Source organism: Hypanus sabinus, chromosome 12 (assembly GCF_030144855.1).
Source record: "Hypanus sabinus isolate sHypSab1 chromosome 12, sHypSab1.hap1, whole genome shotgun sequence".
NCBI lineage: Eukaryota > Metazoa > Chordata > Chondrichthyes > Myliobatiformes > Dasyatidae > Hypanus > Hypanus sabinus.
Window position 1 is genome coordinate 15573504 of NC_082717.1, and position 19437 is coordinate 15592940.

General features: G+C 41.4%; 1 protein-coding gene across 1 annotated transcript in view; it reads left to right on the plus strand.

Annotated features, from left to right (window-relative positions):
• Nucleotides 1-19437, plus strand: part of LOC132402660 (adenylosuccinate synthetase isozyme 2-like) — a 133034-nt gene that overhangs the window by 83082 nt on the left and 30515 nt on the right. Inside the window, exon 7 of the mRNA XM_059985587.1 lies at nucleotides 11645-11726. Within this exon, the coding sequence (XP_059841570.1) occupies nucleotides 11645-11726 (82 nt within the window). The remainder of the gene's footprint in view (nucleotides 1-11644; nucleotides 11727-19437) is intronic.

Sequence of the window (19437 nt, forward strand, 5' to 3'; positions counted from 1 at the left end):
TCCATGCAGCTAATAATGCTGCCTGTATTTACTCATTAATTTGAAAAAAAAACAGATATTTGTGTTTATCTAATTTTTGAGCCACTTATAAATAAAATACAACTTCATAGGAAGGCTCTTATCACAGACTGATTACGGAGTATCTACAAATTGTCACTATTCTTATCTTCCGCCACACAGCCATTTTTCCAGTTTATTCATTTTTTAAAAACTTTCCAATTCAAGTTAAAATCTTCAGCTACAGTTTTTTCTGAGAGGCAGTTATTTCTCTTGAAGTTCATTTACATACACTGACATCTGACAACTTTAGCCACCTAATCAAATTCTTCAGGATTGAGCTTATTTTGCCTCCTGCATTTCAAAAATGGCAAGGTGTTCATCTGAGACTTCAAGAATGTCCTGACGTCATCTGTTAAGCTAACAGGTCTGTGGAATTATTTGATTTTGCCCCCACTCAGCTAGTCAGTTTGGAATGGCAACAATATCTCCCCCACAAATTCCATCACAGGGCTGTGTGCTTAGCTGCCCTGCTCTACTCACTTTACACTTGTGACTGTGGCTGAGCAAGGTTCCAATGCCATATTTAAGTTTGTTGACGACACCACTGTCATTGGATGAATCAAGGATGTGACGAATCAGCATACAGGAGAGAGATCAAAGGTCTGGCTGAGTGGGGCCACAATGACAAAGCTCTCACTCAATGTCAGCAAGAGCAAGGAGCTGATTGTTGAGTTCAGAAGGAGGAAATCGGAGGTCCATGAGCCAGTCCTCCTCATAGGAATAAATTCCTTAGCGTCATCATTCAGAGGAACTGTTCTGAGCCTAGCACGTACGCAAGTTCAATTATGAAGAAAGCATGGCAGAGCCTCTACTTCCTTAGAAATTTATGAAGATTTGGTATGTCATCTAACTTCTATAGACGTGTAGTGGAGAATATATTGACTGGATGCATCACAGTTTGGTATGGAAGCACCAGTGTCCTGGAATAAAAAATCCTACAAAATGTAGTGGATACCACCCAGCCCATCACGTGTAAAGCCTTCCCGCACCATTGAACACATCTACACAAAGTGTTATCACAGGAAAGTGGCATTCATCGTTCAGGAACTCCACCCCAGGTCATGCTCTCTTCATGTTGCTGTCATCAGGAAGAAGGTACTCACATTACCAGGTTCAGGAAGTTATTACCCTTCCACCATCAGCCTCTTGAACCAGTGGGAATAACTTCATTCAACTTCACTTACCCCATCACTGAACTGTTCCTACAACCTAAGGACTCATTTCAAGGATGCTTCATCTCATGTTCTCAATATTAATGGTTTATTTATTTGTTATATTTTTTCTCTTCTATATTTGAACATTTTGTTGTCTTTTATACATTTGTTGTTTGTCCACACTGTTTGGTGTTGTTTTTCATTGATTCTATTATGGTTCTTGGGTTTACTGAGTATGTCAACAAGAAAATGAATCTCAGGGTTGTATATGGTGAAAATATGTACTTTGATAATAAATTTACTTTGAGCTTTGACCTTGCCTTCTTCAGAAGTAGACCAATGTGAGCATCTTTACAACCTGAAGGAATGGTTCCTGAGTCAAGAATTTGGAGGAGTGTTTCAGGGTTCTACAGTATCACCATCACTTATCCTTAAAATTTGGAGTGGAAGCCTAACTGGGGATCTTGTTTTCATATTTTCTTCATTCATTTCATTTTGCAAGTATTAATTTTGGCAAAACCTGTTCTTGATCCAATAGCAGTTTTGTTTTTCAGGAACTCTTCTTGCAAATGTTCTGCTTCAAAGATATAGTCTGACGTGATGGTTGTTTCTGGCATTTCTGCAGTGACCTTTATAATTGAAGTCACCTTTGAAAGAAGTTGGATACAAATATGTCCATTCATAGAGTCAGCACAGAAACAGGCCAACCTGCATATTTTATGAGCAAGTCTCATTTGCAGGCATTTGGCCCATATACTTCTGAACCCTTCATATATTTACACCTGTCTCTATGTCTTTTAAACATTGTAATTCTATCCACCTCTACCACCACCTCTGGCAGCTCATTCATTACACCCACCACCATCTGTTGGTGGGGGGGGGGGGGGTGGTGGGCGGTGTTGGAAATCGCATCTCATGTTCCCTGGCACTTTAAACATACTTTCTTCTATTTTTAGACTTGCATGCCCTGGGGAAAATGACTGACAATTAATCATATCTATGCCCCTCTTGATTTTATAAACCTTAGTAAGGTCAAACCTCAGCCTCCTACTGTCTATGGAAAACATTCCCAGTCTAAACAGTCTCTCCTTATAATTCAATCCCACAGGCCCAGCAACATTCTTCTGAAATTGGAAGACACCTAAATTAATATTCTTCCAAGTAATGTAACTTTATCCTTCTAACCCTTGTCTCTTGAATTTATTTTGAGACATTTGGTTCCCAGGCCTTTAACCCCACAATTTCTGTTATGCTAACTTTTTTTTTTACTGATTGTCCATGTTTGTATAAATATAAATGGAGAAAATAAAGAACAGTGAAACAGAGATCTTCCTCCTTCCACCACTCAATCTACTACCTTCTGCAGGAGCACTACACTGATTATTTCTATGGATCAGCAAGGCTGTGGTTTCAATTATGTGTGAATTTCTTAACTTATATTTGTGTTAATCAGTTTTTTAGTTCTTTTTTTATCATCTGAATGGTCAACATTGTTTATAGCATAATCAGGAAAACATTCACCTTGTTACTTTTACATTCAATTAAATACCTTTTCTGGATACCAACCCTTTGATGTTTCCAGCTTTTTGTTTTCAGCCATCAGCTCTCCCAAAGTAGTGACAAATTTTGGGATCTAATTCTGTTTTGACCGATGTTTGCAAGTGATTCTAGATGCTATTAAAGCAGCTTTTTACAACTTGGGGTATTTTGCAAATAAGCTTGATCTTGCCCTACCGATGTTAACTTCTCAAATTGCACTATGTTCTGTAGCAAAGTAACACATTTCATGTCATAAGGCAGTGATAATAACCCTGAGCAACGTACACAAAGCTGGAGGAATTCAACGGTTCAGGAGTATCTGTGGAGGAAAATCAATAGTCAGCAACCCAAAGACGAATATGTTTCTGTTTATTTCCCAGTATAGATGATGCCTGATCTGCTAACTTCCTCCAGATATGTGCATGTTGTTCAAAATATCCATTATCTGCAGAATCTGTGTGAATAATAAGCCTTGATTCTGTTTCGAAAATATCACTCATGGATATAACTTAAAATGGTTAAAATGTCTTTGACTACCAGCAGAGCATTGAAAGGAGTGTCAGAACCTGCTCTGCCGCTATAGTCAGATGTTAGGCGGAGGTGATCATAATATGTCTCCATAATGTTAGCGTTACCCTGCTGGGTGTTACTGGAATTGGCTAAAAAAAAGATCACTTTCACAAAAACAAAGGAGCTGGTTGTGAGCTACAAGAGGAATGGAGACAGGCTAACCACTATTGATATCGATGGATCTGGAGTTGAGAGGTGAACAGCTTTAAGTTCCTTGGCATACACATCACCAAGGATCTCGCGTGATCTGTAGGCACCGGCTCTGGTGAAAAAGGCACACTAACTCCTCTTTCACCTCAGATGGTTGAAGGAGTTTTGTGTGGGCTCCCAAATCCCAAGAACTTCTTACAATTGAGAGCATCCTGATTGGCTACATCACTGCCTGGTATGGGAACTGTACTTCCCTCAATTGTAGGACTCTGCAGAGAGTGGTGAGGACAGCCCAGCGCATCTGTAGTTGTGAACTTCCCACTATTCAGGACATCTACAAAGACAGGTAAATGAGGGCCCGAAGGATCATTGGGGACTTGAGTCACCCCAACCACAAATTGTCTGGGAAACCGGAGCATAAAAGCCACGACCAAGAGGATCTGGAACAACTTCTTCCACCAGGCCATCAGACCAATTAATTCATGCTGATACAATTGTATTACAATGTTGACTGTCCTGTTGTACATATTATTTATTTTAAATTACTATAAATTGCACATTTAGATGGAGACATAACGTAATGATTTTTACTCCTCACGTATATGAAAGATATAAGTAATAAAGTCAATTCAATTCAAATGACTGAATCCAAATTTGCAGTGGAATAAATGTCATTAGGTAGAGATCTGAGGGAGAAAACAAAAGTATAAATTAGGTATTTATTGAAAGCGAGATTGCGGAGGTATTGATAATGAATAAGTTAACAATACCTCAATTTTTAAAGAATCTGGACAAATGTCATTGGCACCAATGTCTTATCCAGTACCATGATACCAGGGAAGGAAGATATGCAAACATTTGGAGAAGGAAGTCTGAGAATCAGAACGGGAGTGCGGCGGGAGCCATTTTGATTTTTTTCTTCTTCTCATCGGAGTTGAGAGGCGGGACTGCGCAGGCGTGTGATGTCGGGCAGTGAAGCGCGGAAGATTTAAAAGGAACACAGCCTTATACAGTGGGCAGCGTCATTTGCCGGCAGAGGAGTGAGCCAGGAACAGAGTGAAGGCTTAAGGGCTTTGGCTCAATGGGCTTTGGCAGAAACGGGTGAGACAAGGAAGGTTTAGGTTTCAATTTTTCCTGTTATTTGAGGAAAGGGGGAATTATGAGTGTGAGGGCAGCTTCTTGTTCTCGGTGTCGGATGTGGGAGGTCCTGGAGTCTCCTAGCCTCCCAGACGTCCACATCTGCGCCAGGTGCGCCGAGCTGCAGCTCCTAAGGGACTGATGACCTTCGTCTGGTCAGGGAGAGTAAGGAGTTTGTAGAGAGGAGTTACAGGCAGTTGGTCACCCCGGAGCCACGGGAGGCAGACAAGTGGGTCATGGTTCGGAGAGGGAAGAGGAAGAGTCGGGTACTAGCGAGTACCCCTGTGGCTGTACCCCTTGACAATCCTGTTCGAGCACTGTTGGGGGGGACAGCCTGCCTGGGGGAAGCAACAGAGGCCGTGCCTCTGGCACAGAGTCTGGCCCTGTAGTTCAGAAGGGTAGGGAAAGGAATAGGAAGGCTGTAGTAATAGGGGACTCGATAGTTCGGGGATCAGACAGGCGATTCTGTGGACACAGTCAGGAGACCCGGATGATAGCTTGCCTCCCTGGTGCCAGGGTCCAAGATATTTCTGATTGCATCTAAGATACCCTGAAGTGGGAGGGTGAGGATCCAGAGGTCATGGTACATATAGGTACCAATGACATAGGTAGGAAAAGGGAAGAGGTCATGAAAGGATAATATAGGGTTGAGAAGAAGGACCACAAAGGTGGTAATCTCAGGATTACTGCCTGTGCCACGCGACATTGAGAGTAGGAATGGAATGAGCTGGAGAATAAATGCGTGGCTGAGGGATTGGAGCAGGGGGCAGGGATTCAAGTTTCTGGATCATTGGGACCTCTTTTGGGGCAGGTGTGACCTGTACAAAAAGTACAGGTTGCACTTGAATCCTAGGGGGACCAATATCCTGGCGGGGAGATTTGCTAAGGCTACTGGGGAGACTTTAAACTAGAATGGTTTGGGGGTGGGAATCAAATTGAAGAGACTAGGAGAGAGGAGGTTAGTTCACAAATAAAGAAAGGTAGTAGACTGTGTGAGGGAGGATAGGCAGGTGATAGAGAAGTGGAGTGCTCAGACCGAAGATGTAGGGGAGAAGGAAAAAGATAAAGTTGTTTGCACTGTTAGGGATAAACAGAGAGTAAGAGGTGGAGAATGTCTTAAATGCATCTATTTTAATGCTAGGAGCATTTTAAGAAAGGTAGATGAGCTTAGAGCATGGATTGATACCTGGAAATATGATGATGTAGCTATTAGTGAAACATGGTTGCAGGAGGGGTGTGCTTGGCAACTAATTATTCCTGGATTTCGTTGCTTCAGATGCGATAGAATCGGAGGGGCAAGAAGGGGAGGTGTTGCATTGCTTGTCAGAGAAAATATTACAGCGGTGCTTTGGCAGGAAAGATTAGAGGGGTCATCTTGGGAGGCTATTTGGGTGGAATTGAGGAATGGGAGAAGTGTAGTAGCACTTATAGGGGTGTATTATAGACCACCTAACAGGGAGCAAGAATTGGAGGAAAAAATTTGTAAGGAGATAACAGATATTTGTAGTAAGCACAAGGTTGTGATTGTGGGAGATTTTGATTTTCCACACATTGACTGGGAAGCCCATTCTGTAAAAGGGCTGGATGGTTTGGAGTTTGTAAAATGTGTGCAGGATATTTTTTTGCAGCAATACATGGAGGTACCAACTAGAGAAGGAGCAGTGTTGGATCTCCTTTTAGGGAATGAGATAGGTCAGGTGGTGGAGGTATGTGTTGGGAAGCACTTCAGGTCCAGTGATCACAATGCCATTAGTTTCAATATAATTATGGAGAAGATAGGACTGGACTCAGGGTTGCGATTTTTGATTGGAGAAAGGCTAACTTTGAGGAGATGCGAAAGGATTTAGAAGGAGTGGATTGGGTCAATTTGTTTTATGGGAAGGATGTAATAGAGAAATGGAGGTCATTTGAAAGTGAAATTTTGAGGGTACAGAATCTTTATGTTCCTGTTAGGTTGAAAGGAAAGGTTAAAAGTTTGAGAGAGCCATGGTTTTCAAGTGATATTGGAAACATGGTTTGGAAAAAGAGGGCGATCTACAATAAATATAGGCAGCATGGAGTAAATGAGGTGCTCGAGGAATATAAAGAATGTAAAAAGAATCCCAAGAAAGAAATTAGAAAAGCTAAAAGAAGATACGTGGTTGCTTTGGCAAATAAAGTGAAAGTAAATTCAAAGGGTTCCTACAGTTATATTAATAGCAAAAGGATAGTGAGGTATAAAATTGGTCCCTTAGAGAATCAGAGTGGACAGCTGTGTGTGGAGCCAAAAGAGATGGGAGAGATTGAACAACTTCTTTTCTTCGGTATTCACTAAGGAGAAAGATATTGAATTGTGTAAGGTAAGGGAAACAAGTAGGGTATTTATGGAAACTATCATGATTAAAGAAGACGAAGTACTGATGCTTTTAAAGAACATAGAAGTGGATAAGTCTCCGTGTCCTGACAGGATATTCCCTAGGACCTTGAGGGAAGTTAGTGTAGAAATAGCAGGGGCTCTGACAGAAATATTTCAAATGTCATTAGAAACGGGGATGGTGCTGGAGGATTGGCGTATTGCTCATGTGGTTCCATTGTTTAAAAAGGGTTCTAAGAGTAAACCTAGCAAATATCGGCCTGTAAGTTTGACGTCAGTGGTGGGTAATTTAATGGAAAGTATTCTTAGAGATGGTATATATAATTATCTGGATAGATAGGGTCTGATTAGGAACAGTCAACATGGATTTGTGTGTGGAAGGTCATGCTTAACAAATCTTACTGAGTTTTTTTTAGAGGTTACTAGGAACGTTTATGAGGGTGAAGCAATGGATGTTGTCTATATGGACTTCAGTAAAGCCTTTGATATTCTTCAGATGCTGGAAATCCAAAGCAACACTTACAAAATGCTTGAGAAACTTAGCAGGTTAGGTGGCATTTATGGAAATGAATACACAGTCAATGTTTCAGGCCAGGACCCTTCATCATAGTCCAAATAAAGGTTCTCGGATATGTTGAGGGTATGTAAGTAGGATATTTATGTTTGAAATATAATTAGATTATAGGAAAAAGGCACTGATAAAAACATAAATGACATTTAGGACCACTATCATAAAAGTGATCACTGTATGAGATATATATATAAATGGGTCAGTCAGCTTCTGGTGTGACAGATCCATTCACAGAGGATACTTGCAATTCATTTACGTAATGAATAGATGCAGTCATACAAGAAAAATTTAGATGGGTGAACCATGATTCAAGATTATTTAATGTCATTTCCTGTACATTATTGTAAGGAGAAGTAAATAATTGTTGCTCTGGATCCAGTGCATCATAAGAAAAAACACAAAAATAAAGAGCATAATAATAACAACAAAAACATACAATAAATATAAATCCCCAAGATAGCTAATGGACATTATGTCCATAAAGTGACATGTAGCTGTACAAAAGGTGACTGATGGGAAATGATAAAGTAGTGGTGGAGTTGGTGGGTGGAGGCATTGATCCGTCTTAGTGCTTGGGGAAAGTAACTGTTCTTGAGTCTGGTGGACCTGGTGTGGATATTGCGTAGCCTCCTCCCTGATGGAAGTGAGACAAACAGTCCATGAATAGGGTGTGTGGGATCCTTCATGATATTACTGGTCCTTTCTTAGCACCTTACTGTATACAAGTCTTTGATGACAGATAGACAGATGCCAGTGATGCACTGGACAGTTTTGACTACCCATTGTAGAGCCACCCTGTCTGCCATAGTGCAGTTTCTGTGCCAAGCAGTGATCAAGCTTGTAGAATGACGTAAGTATGGGTGTGCCAAGTCCAGCTGTCTTCAGCCTCAGAAAGTGGAGGTGTTGGTGAGCTTTCTTGACTGTGTATGATATGTTCTGGGACCATGAGAGGTTGTGTGTGATGTGGACTTTCAGGAGTTTGAAACTGCTTGCAGTTTCCAGTGCTGTGCCTCTGATGTAAGGAGGGGAGTTGTGAGTGGTACGAGTTCTCCTGAAGTCAATAACCATCTCCTCTGTCCTGTTGACATTAAGGAAGAGGTTATTTGCATGGCAGCAAGCCTCAAGCTCTCCCACTTCCTTTCTAGAAACATAGAAAATAGGTGCAGGAGTAGGCCATTCGGCCCTTTGAGCCTGCACCGCCATTCAGTATGATCATGACTGATCATCCAACTCAGAACTCTGTACCTGCTTTCTCTCCATATCCCCTGATCCCTTTAGCCACAAGGGCCATATCTAACTTCCTCTTAAATATAGCCAATGAACCGGCCTTAACTGTTTACTGTGGCAGAGAATTCCACAGATTCACCACTCTCTGTGTGAAGAAGTTTTTCCTCATCTCGGTCCTAAAAGGCTTCCCCTTTATCCTTAAACTGTGACCCCTCGTTCTGGACTTCCCCAACATCGGAAACAATCTTCCTGTATCTAGCCTGTCCAATCCCTTTAGAATTTTATACATTTCAATAAGATCCCCCCTCAGTCTTCTAAATTCCAGTGAGTATAAGCCTAGTCGATCCAGTCTTTCTTCATATGAAAGTCCTGCCATCCCAGGAATCAATCTGGTGAACCTTCTCTGTACTCCCTCTATGGCAAGAATGTCTTTCCTCAGATTAGGGGACCAAAGCTGCACACAATATTCTAGGTCTCACCAAGGCCTTGTACAACTGCAGTAGAACCTCCCTGCTCCCTGCTTTTGCCATGAATGCCAACATACCATTTGCCTTTTTCACCGCCTGCTGTACCTGCATGCCCACCTTCAATGACTGGTGTACAATGACACCCAGGTTTTGTTGCATCTTCCCTTTTCCTAATCGGCCACCGTTCAGATAATAATGTTTTCCTGTTCTTGCAACCAAAGTGGATAACCTCACATTTATCCACATTAAATTGCATCTGCCATGAATTTGCCCACTCACCTAATCTATCCAAGTCACCCTGCATCCTCTTAGCATCCTCCTCACAGCTAACACCACCACCCAGCTTCATGTCATCCGCAAACTTGGAGATGCTGCATTTAATTCCCTTGTCTAAATCATTAATATATATTGTAAACAACTGTTCTGTTTTCTGTTCTTGTTGGCAATGAGACTTTTGTGTCATCAGCAAACTTGGCAGATGTGATCGCTCGGGTGTTTGGCTGTGCAGTCACAAGAGCAGAGTGTACAGCAATGGGCTCAACATCGGTTGTTTTTATCGATCTTTATCTAGTGACCTCAACAGAGCCCTTTGATAAAACTGTAAACATCGCCATTTAATGACAGTTCACAAAGGAGTTATACAGGTTTTATAAAGCAAGTTCTGTATTTCTATGCCTATTGCTATTTTCTAACTGAGGATCTTGGTTTCCATCCAGATCGCACTGGGTAACCTGCTTCAATGTACATCTTTGGAGAACCCTGAATGCAAACTATCTCGGATACTTTGCTACATAAATCACACTCTCACTCCCATTTAATATGGAAGATAGCTTTAGAGGAGAAATTAAATGTGTTAAACTGGACAGTCATATCTTTTATTTCAGATATTCATGCTTTAGTATGGCCTTTTTGCCCAACTGGTGGAGTGAGTTTAAAAACTGATGGTTACCCTAATTGCATTGAAAGCTAATAGTTTATTAATTGCAGCATAATGTTCAGATGCAACAATAGCTGATATCAGAAGGTGAAAATTGAGACAACTGTTGATTTGCATAACTAACCGAGACATCTTTGGAATGTGGGAAGAAACTGGAGCACCCAGAGGAAACAGGAAGAACATACAGACTTCATACAGAGAGGGCAGGAATTGAACCTGGGTTGTCGGCACTGTAATAACATTATGCTAGTGGCTACGTAACCATGCTGCCCCAATATATAGCTGGTTGAGCATTTCACCATTAATTTTAATAATTAAAAATCAGTCCAAGAACTGCATCATATATACACGCTCAGACTCTGAGCAGATGGACCAAGTTGTGAGAGGAAAGCTCAATATTAAGTTTCCAGCCAAACAGGAAAGTTTTGTAATAGTTGCAGGATAATCAGGTACACCTTCCCCCAGCAGAACCAGGGTCATTCAGTCATTGAGCCGTAGCATACAGGCCATGCCTGTGGAGGCTGAGCTCCAAGTCATTGTCAACTCAGTCATTCATGTATATCGAAAAATTACTCCTGCACCAATCATCTATAAACCTGAGTGCTCTATCCATGTGCCCTGACTGCCCAACACTGCTGTGGATATGAAATTTGTGTTACATAACAGCTTTACTGATAGAGAACATAGAACAGTACAGCACAGTAGTAGCCCTCAGCCCACAATGTGCTGACTTTTTAACCTACTCTAAGATCTTCCCTCCTATAAAGATGATAGAAAAATGGAGGGCTATGTGCCAATCTAAGAGTCTCTTAAATATCTATAATGTATCTGGCTCTATCACCACCCCTACCAACATGTACCACCATCCATCACTTTCTGTTTTAAAAAAAAAAATTACCTCTGGTATCCCCCTATACTTTCCTCTAATAACCTTAAAATTAAACTCCCTCTTATTAGCCATTTCCCCTCTGGAGGAAAAATGCAAATTCATTTACCTCTTAATGTTTCTTAAAGTGCATTACCTTTGCTTCTTTATCATACAGTAAGGTGGAAGTGCTTTTGACTAATGAGATGACCAGATTTATTTTTACTTGACTTTAGTGGAAAGCCATGAAATGGACTATCCATTTAGTCTTCCTGAAATTTCCTTGTTTTTTTTCTATTCCTTTAAATGTTTAGTTTAAAAATTGCCCAGAATTTCTGAGTTCTCTAAATCTACATTGAACAATTATAGAGTCTCTCTTTTACCATCCCATATGTAAAAAAATAATTCAGAGATTTAAAAAATGCAGTCCAGCAACGGGGGCTTTCTTTGTCTCGTCACAAAATGTTAATTATATGCAGATCATGTTCATCTGGGTTAATACCATTTAAACCATTTGTCTTATGGATTCTACAACTAAAGGCTTCTGTTTATTTAATTAATCTGATTGATTTTAGTATTTTTTAATGGGAAATAACATTTCTTATTTTCCTCAGGTTTAAAGTGTTGGCAAATCAGCACATGTCAATGTACCCTACACTGGATGTTGACTTAGATGGAGAACTAGAGAAGCTCAAGGTAAGCTGATCAGAACTTGGCTTTATTCATATGAAACCCCCTGGGTCGCCTCAGGCTCGCTCAGCTCGTTCTTGTCTGGGGGAGCAGCCTTCGGCCCCGCCAAACTGGGTAATCAGCTGGTGTGGATGCTGTGTGATGTCTCCGCCTCGCCCAAAAACAGACAGTACACCATATGCGATTAAATGAGTACAATTTATAAAGGTTACTATAACTAAGTGATTAATAACGATACAGTATATATGAAGAGAAAATTAAAGAAAAGGCGCCAAACTTATCAAAGTCCAAACCACTTCGTGCACAGCCGTTGGAGCTCAATTTCTGAAGTCTTCTGGCCACCATTCGATCCCCTCCGAACTCCTCGACTCGCAGCTCAGGACCACCCGAACTCCTCGGACTCTCCAAACCGCTCAGGACCCTCCGAGTGGTCAACCAAGCACATCTAGCTTCATCCCCCCCCCCCCCCTCGGAGAATCTCCTGGCCTCGGACCCCCCTTTGGGGTCCGATCCTCGCCCAGCTTAGAGCATTGCGTCCTCTCTCTCGATCCCCTCACGCCGATCTGCCCAAAAGCCCGTCAACAAAAGCTTACAGACTCAGAAGAAAGAACATTAATCTCCAGCCTCCACTTTCCTTCTCACCTACATCTCAGACTTGTTGTTTGACCTTCACCATTTTGATAACTTCCAGTTCCCTAACCCCACCACATTATTTTCCCTATGGATATCTTGTTGTTATGCACTCCTTCTCATCCATCAGAAAAACCTTAAAATCCTCCACTTCTTTCTGCAACAAAGATCTAACAAGCTCCCCTCCACCAGCACTTGCATCTACCTAACAGAACGTATTCAAAGTTTATTATCAGAGAGCATGTATGTCCCCACATGCAACACTGAAATTCTTTTTCCTGCAGGTATACTCAGCAAATCTGTAGAATAGTAACTATAACAGGATCAATGAAAGATCAAGAAGAGCACAGAACTGTGCAAATGCAAATATAAATAAATAGCAATAAATAACAGGAATGTGAAATAACAAGATAAAGAATTGTTAAAATAAGATAATTCGTTGTGGGAGTATCTCAATAGATGAGTTTAACTTTCCCCTTTTGTTCAAGAGCCTGATGATTAAGGAGTAGTAACTGTTCTTGAACCTGATGGTGTGAGGAGCAACTGCTCTTTTTTTTAGTCCTTTTGCTTCGTGCATAACAGCGGTGTAGCCAAAGGCAAGTGTATGAACCTTAACTATACCTGTCGTCTTGGCAAAGTGACAAAAATACCTCCACTACCCCCACTTGGTTCATTCACCCACCACCCAATATTTCACCCTCCAGATCCCCTCCCCAAAATTTGTTGCACTTGCCTTTTGTCTGTCCCCCACTATTATTTCCATTTGCACCTTCCATCCTCCTCAGAATCCAGCACTGGTAGTCTTTGCATTTCTGTTTTATTGACCTCCCGCAGCTGTCTCCACCTTCACTCCTACCCCATTTTGACTCCATCTAACCTTTTTTTTTCAAAAAACTTTATCTGTGACCGTCTGTCACGCATTTTCATCCCCCCCTTGATCCACCATCACCTGTTGACTCCTGCTTCATTCTCCCCCCTACTCTTGTTATATTCCCACCGAGTCCAGATGTTGCCTCCACCTGAAACATCAATTACTTGCTTCCCTTGTCCTCACCCTCACAAACCAGATCACTGAGCTCCTCCAGCTGTTTGGTTTTTTTTGTGCTAGATCCTTACATTTGTAGTCCCTTATATCACCATGTAATTAGTTCTTTCAGATACAAAGTGAATCAGAGGTACTGATTTATGATCTGATGGTTGACAATTTCAATAATCCACACTTGTTCCACCAGTATTTGTTGTTTTGTTGCCAAACTGTTTTTTTCCCCAAGCTTTGCATCTAAATTATAATACATATGAATGCTCAGAATGTAGCTGAATTTACCTGCACCTTTTTGAAGCTGAGCTCAAATTTGTGAATGTGAATTGTTTTTCAAATTAGTGGTGGTCGGCCTCCTCTGCCTCTGAACTGAGCTGAGCCAGTCCCTTCCACGTGCCTGATCTTGGTCTACTCCTATAAAACATACATTGTCTTTATATATTAAAAAAATTGCACAGATCCCAGCTCTGCCAGTCTCTTTTTGAAGCATACGTAATATATTTTGTTCCCTTATCACTTATTTCCACTCTGTGAGGATCATCTTTATTTTGTTTCAAAAGCTTTTGCTGAGACTAAAACTGTGTGCAGTGTTCTGGTGCAATCTCACCCATACCCTGAGAATTATGACAAATCTTACCTATTTCTAAAGTTCAACCCCACTTGCTAACTTAACTGCTTGTCATTCAGCATAGAAATAGGCTTCATCTCAGCCGGTCCCATTTTCCCATATATGGCCCATATTACTCTAAACCAGAGGTTCCTGATCTGGGGTCCACAGACCCCTTTGCTTTATGGTGTTGGCCCAGGGCACAAAAAAAACAATGTTGGGAACCTCTCCTCTAAACCTTTCCTATCCGTGTACCAATCCAAAATATTGCTCCTTAGGTTCTTATTATATTTCCTCCCTAAATCTATTCCGACTAGTTCTTCATTCCCCAACCTGGTGGTGGGGGGGGGGGGGGGGGGGGAGGCGCGAAACTGAATACATTCAACTGACCTATGTCCCTCTTCATTCTATAGGCCCATATAATACCAACCCTCTCCTTGAACTACGAAGTTATATTTGCTGCTTTTACCCTGCTGGTACTCTGGATTTTAAACCACATTTGGATTATTGTATTCGGTTCTGGTTGCCTCATTATAGGAAGAATGTGGAAGCATTAGAGAGGTTGCAGAGGAGATTTACCAGTATGATACTTGGATTAGCGAGCATGTCATATGAGGATGGGTTGAGGGAGCTTAGGACTTTTCCCTTCAGAGAGAAAGAGGATGACAGGTGATTTGTACAGGAGTTGTACAAGGTGATAAGTGGCATAGATTGGAGTTTTTATTCTGGGCAGAAATGGCTAATATAAGGGGGTGACATTTTAAAGTGTTCAGAGGAAAGTATAGCAAGGATGTCAGAGGTTTGACCTATCACCTGCTACCTTGTACTTCTTCCTCCTCTCCCTCCGACTTTCTTGCTATTCCTTTCCAGTCCTGATGAAGGGTCTTGGGCTGAAATGTCAACTGTACTCTTTTCTGTAGTAGCTACCCGGTCTGCTGAGTTCTTCCAGCATTTTGTGTGTATTGCTTAACCGTTTTGCCATTTCCTGTTTGGTTTGATATTATAGCGCCTATAAAAAATATTCAACCGCCTTGGAAGTTTTCATATTTTATTGTTTTACAACATTGAATCACAGTGGATTTAATTGGGCTTTTTTGGCATGATCAACAGGAAAAGACTCTTTTGTGTCAGAGTGAAAACAGATCTCTACTAAGTTATCTAAATTAATTACAAATGCTGGTGCTGGAAAAATTCCCAGAGCGCTGGTTTACCCTAGCCCTTGCTACTTTGTCTGCCCTACTTTTAGATCTAACATTTTACTTGACCTCCTTTGTTAACTGCATATGATTCCTCTTTGTCATGGGATCTAGCTGGGATGAATTTCTGCTTAACGTCATGAACTAACCATTTAAATATGTATAACTGTTTGGCAACTAACCTATCTCTTTAATTTTAGCCAGACCACTTTAAACAACTCCACCCCCATACCATTCAGTTGCCCTCATTTAAGTTGAAGACTCTGGTTTTGGACCTGGGGTGTTAGCCATCAACCTTTGGTCAGGCTGGTGGCGCAATGGGATCAGCGCTGGACTCCGGAGCGAAGGCTCCCGAGTTCGAATCCAAGTTGGGCCACCCCCAAACATGCTTTCCATCTGTGCTGGGTTGAGTGTTGAGCTAGTCACTTGGCCTTGTAAAAAAAAACAAGGGTTGAGTCAGGAATGTTCATATCATGACCCAGTTAATCCGAAAGGAAACCAATCCTGACACCATGCGCCAGACTAGAATGGCTGACTGTCTGGTGCGACATGCTAAAGAAAAAACCAATCAAACTATGCCTGTGATTCATCCCCAGGTAATGCTTGTAGGTGGGGTGACTGTAACAACATTTCTGTGCTCACTGTGCAAACGTGGCTACAAGTTACAGGATACTTTAATTCTCTGTCAACTTCTGTCCTGTATTAGATTCTGTTGAAGTTCAACACAAGCTGAAGAAACTGTGCTTATCTTTTCTCATGGCCTTTCACAATCATTTGTATTCAACATTGAGTTTAATAAATTTCACCCACTGTTTCCTCTTTTGTCTGGAATGATGATGTTCTGGAAAAGTGCTGGCATCGACATGTCAAACAATCTGAATTTGCCTTCATAATTACTAGGAAGCTTGGAACTCCTGCTCAAACATAAGCAAATGGGGTGTTCATGTACCTCCTCACCGCTGATGCTAGGGACTGTAGTTTGACCCTGGACTGTAGAGCAGCAGCATTTTCCTATTGATTAACATTGTATTTTTGTCCATAATACAGTGCAATGTATGCTTTGACTTAAATTTAATCCACTAAGTATTATTTGCTCAAGTATCTTCTTGTGCTTCTGTATTTAATAGTGTGGTTAATTTTTAACAGTCTTTACAAGTCCCTGAGAATTTGTGAATGTCATACATTCAGACCTTCAGTTGGGGTAGTTGGAACAGCCAGTTCAGCTCTAGGGATGTGGATATGCATTATTTACCGGCCGTTTTAAGCTCTTGGCATGAGTTGTTTGGACCTTGCCACATGCTGAGTTAGGTCTTGTTCAGGTTAGAATTAGCATCGTAAGCTAAGCTGTTACTTGATGATTGAGTAAGTGAGTAAGTGTAGATCTAGCAAGTAGGGCAAAAGTGAGTGCATATTCATCATCAAAACAATTTCTGGATTATTGCTACTGTTTTCAAACCCTTTTGCCTTGCCATAGCATACCTTTTGTAAACCAATTATCTCTTTACTATGTTAGCAAGTTAGCCTTTTTGTTCTTTCCTTACCCATACTGAAAACAGCAAATATATACCTATGTGATTAGAGGAAAGTATAAGGGGGAGGTCAGAGGTAATTCATTTTATTTTATTTTTTTACAGAGTGATAACTGCATGAAAAGCACTGCCAGGAGTGGTGGTAGAGGCAGATACATTAGACACATTTAAGGAATTCTGAGATAGGCATATGGATGGTAGAAAACTGGAAGACTATGTGGGAGAGAAGGGTTAGCGATATTAGAGTAGGTTAAAACCTCAGCACAGCATCTTGAACTGAAAGGTCCACACTGTGCTGTTATATTCTGTGTTCTAGTTCTGTTATAAGGTCATCAACCTGGAATTTTAACTCTTTCTAAAATTGGGCATAATCTCTTAAATCAGGGATGGCACATTGGACAATTAGAAGTGGTGCATTGCACCCCAGTGATAATACTAAAAAAGTAACCCTACTCATGCAAAAACTATCAATCAAAAACCAGTTTATAGAAAAAAAAATCTATAACAGAAATTCAAAGGCAACACGAGTGAATCTGCAGGTGCTGGAAATAAATAAAAACACAAAATGCTGGCCAAACTCAGCGGGCCAGGCTTATCTCCCGCCTAGGTAGCCTCCTACCTGCCGGCATGAACATTCAACTCACTGACCTCCATTGATACCCCTGCCCCCCCTTTAACCCATCCCTATCTATAATTTTAGTCTGGTTCTCTTTCTTTCTCTTTTATTTCCCATAATTCTCCATCTTCCCCTAGCCCATTTCCCTTCAGCCTATCACTTCCCAGCTCTCTACTTCATCCCTCCCCCCACTTCTTATTCCCCCTCGTCCATCCCATGTTACTTCACTCCTGATGAAAGGGTTTCGGCCTGAAACGTCGTTACTACCTCCTCCCATAGATGCTGTCTGGTCTGCTGAGTTCTGCCAGCATTTTGTGTTTTTATTAACAGAAATTCAAGTAGCTTAGAGCTGGAAATGGGTTTTACTGAGAATAAACCTAAAACTTAGCAATTATTTTTAACGATTTTATCATTTCATGCTCATCTTTTGGCAAATGTTATCATCTTTCATAATCTATTTTCAATTTTTAAAAATGTTCAAGGAGTCAAACTAGAAAAGAAGGACTTTTGTTCTGCAGTCGTTCCATAACTGTTCAATACACGTTTGATACTTGTTTGATCCTGAGACGCCAGGCGTCTGCACCAGCGGTGCGTCGCAGGTTTTTGCCAGTCAGTTTACAATTGACACTCATGCACTATGGAGTTGTGCTTTGTTCATCCTTTGTGAACATTTGCAGTTTTGTACTTTGAAAATTAAGCCTTTTTACATTCAGTTACCCATCACAGTGCAAAAGAAAATGAGCAAAAGAAAAGCAGAAAGTGATAGTAAGCGTGAATTCAATGAACAGTGGGAAAATAAGTTCTTATTTATAGTGGGTCCATCAGAAAATTAGACAGTATAAAACACAACATTAGACTGAAATAGAAGGAAAACTGAAGCTATTGAGCTGCCTGAGGAAAGAGCCCTTTTATGTAATAACACAGAAAACATAGAAAACCTGCAGCACAATACAGGCCCTTCGGCCCACAAAGTTGTGCTGAACATGTCCCTACCTTAGAAATTACTAGGCTTACCTATAGCCCTCTAATTTACTAAGCTCCATGTACCTATCTAAAAGTCTCTCAAAAGACCCTATCATGTCCGCCTCCACCACCGTTGCTGGCAGCCCATTCCATGCACTCACCATTGTGAGTAGAAAAAAACTTACCCCTGACATCTCCTCTGTACCTACTCCTCAGCACCTTAAACCTGTGTCCTCTTGTGGCAACCATTTCTGGCCTAGGAAAAAGCCACTGACTACCCACACGATCAATGTCTCTCATCATTGTATACACCTCTATCAGGTCACCTGTCATCCTCTTTTGCTCCAAGGTTCACTCAAGCTATTCTCAGAAGGCATCCTCCCCTATTCAGGCAACATCCTTGTCAATCTCCTCTGCACCCTTTCTATGGACTACACATCCTTCCTGTAATGAGGTGACCAGAACTGAGCACAGTACTCCAAGTGGGGTCTGACCAGGGTCCTATATAGCTGCAACATTACTTCTTGGCTCCTAAATTCAGTTCCATAATTGATGAAGGCCAATACACCATACGCCTTCTTAGCCACAGAGTCAACCTGCGCAGCTGCTTTGAGTGTCCTATGGACTCAGACCCCAAGATCCCTCTGATCCTCCACACTGCCAAGTCTTAGCATTATTACTATATTCTGCCATCATATTTGACCTACCAAAATGAACCACTTCACACTTACCTGGGTTGAACTCCATCTGGCACTTCTCAGCCCAGTTTTGCATCCTATCAATGTCCCGCTGTAACCTCTGACAGCCCTCCACACTATCCACAACACGTTCAACCGTTGTGTCATCAGAAAACTTACTAACCCATCCCTCCACTTCCTCATCCAGGTCATTTATAAAAATCACGAAGAGTAAGGGTCCCAGAACAGATCCCTGAGGCACACCACTGGTGACTGACCTCCATGCAGAATCTGACCACCTACAACCACTCTGTGGGCAAGCCAGTTCTGGATCCACAAAGCAATGACCCCTTGGATCCCATGCCTCCTTACTTTCTCAATAAGCTTTGCATGGGGTACCTTATCAAATGGCTTGCTGAAATCCAAATACACTCCTACTGCTCTTCCTTCATCAATGTGT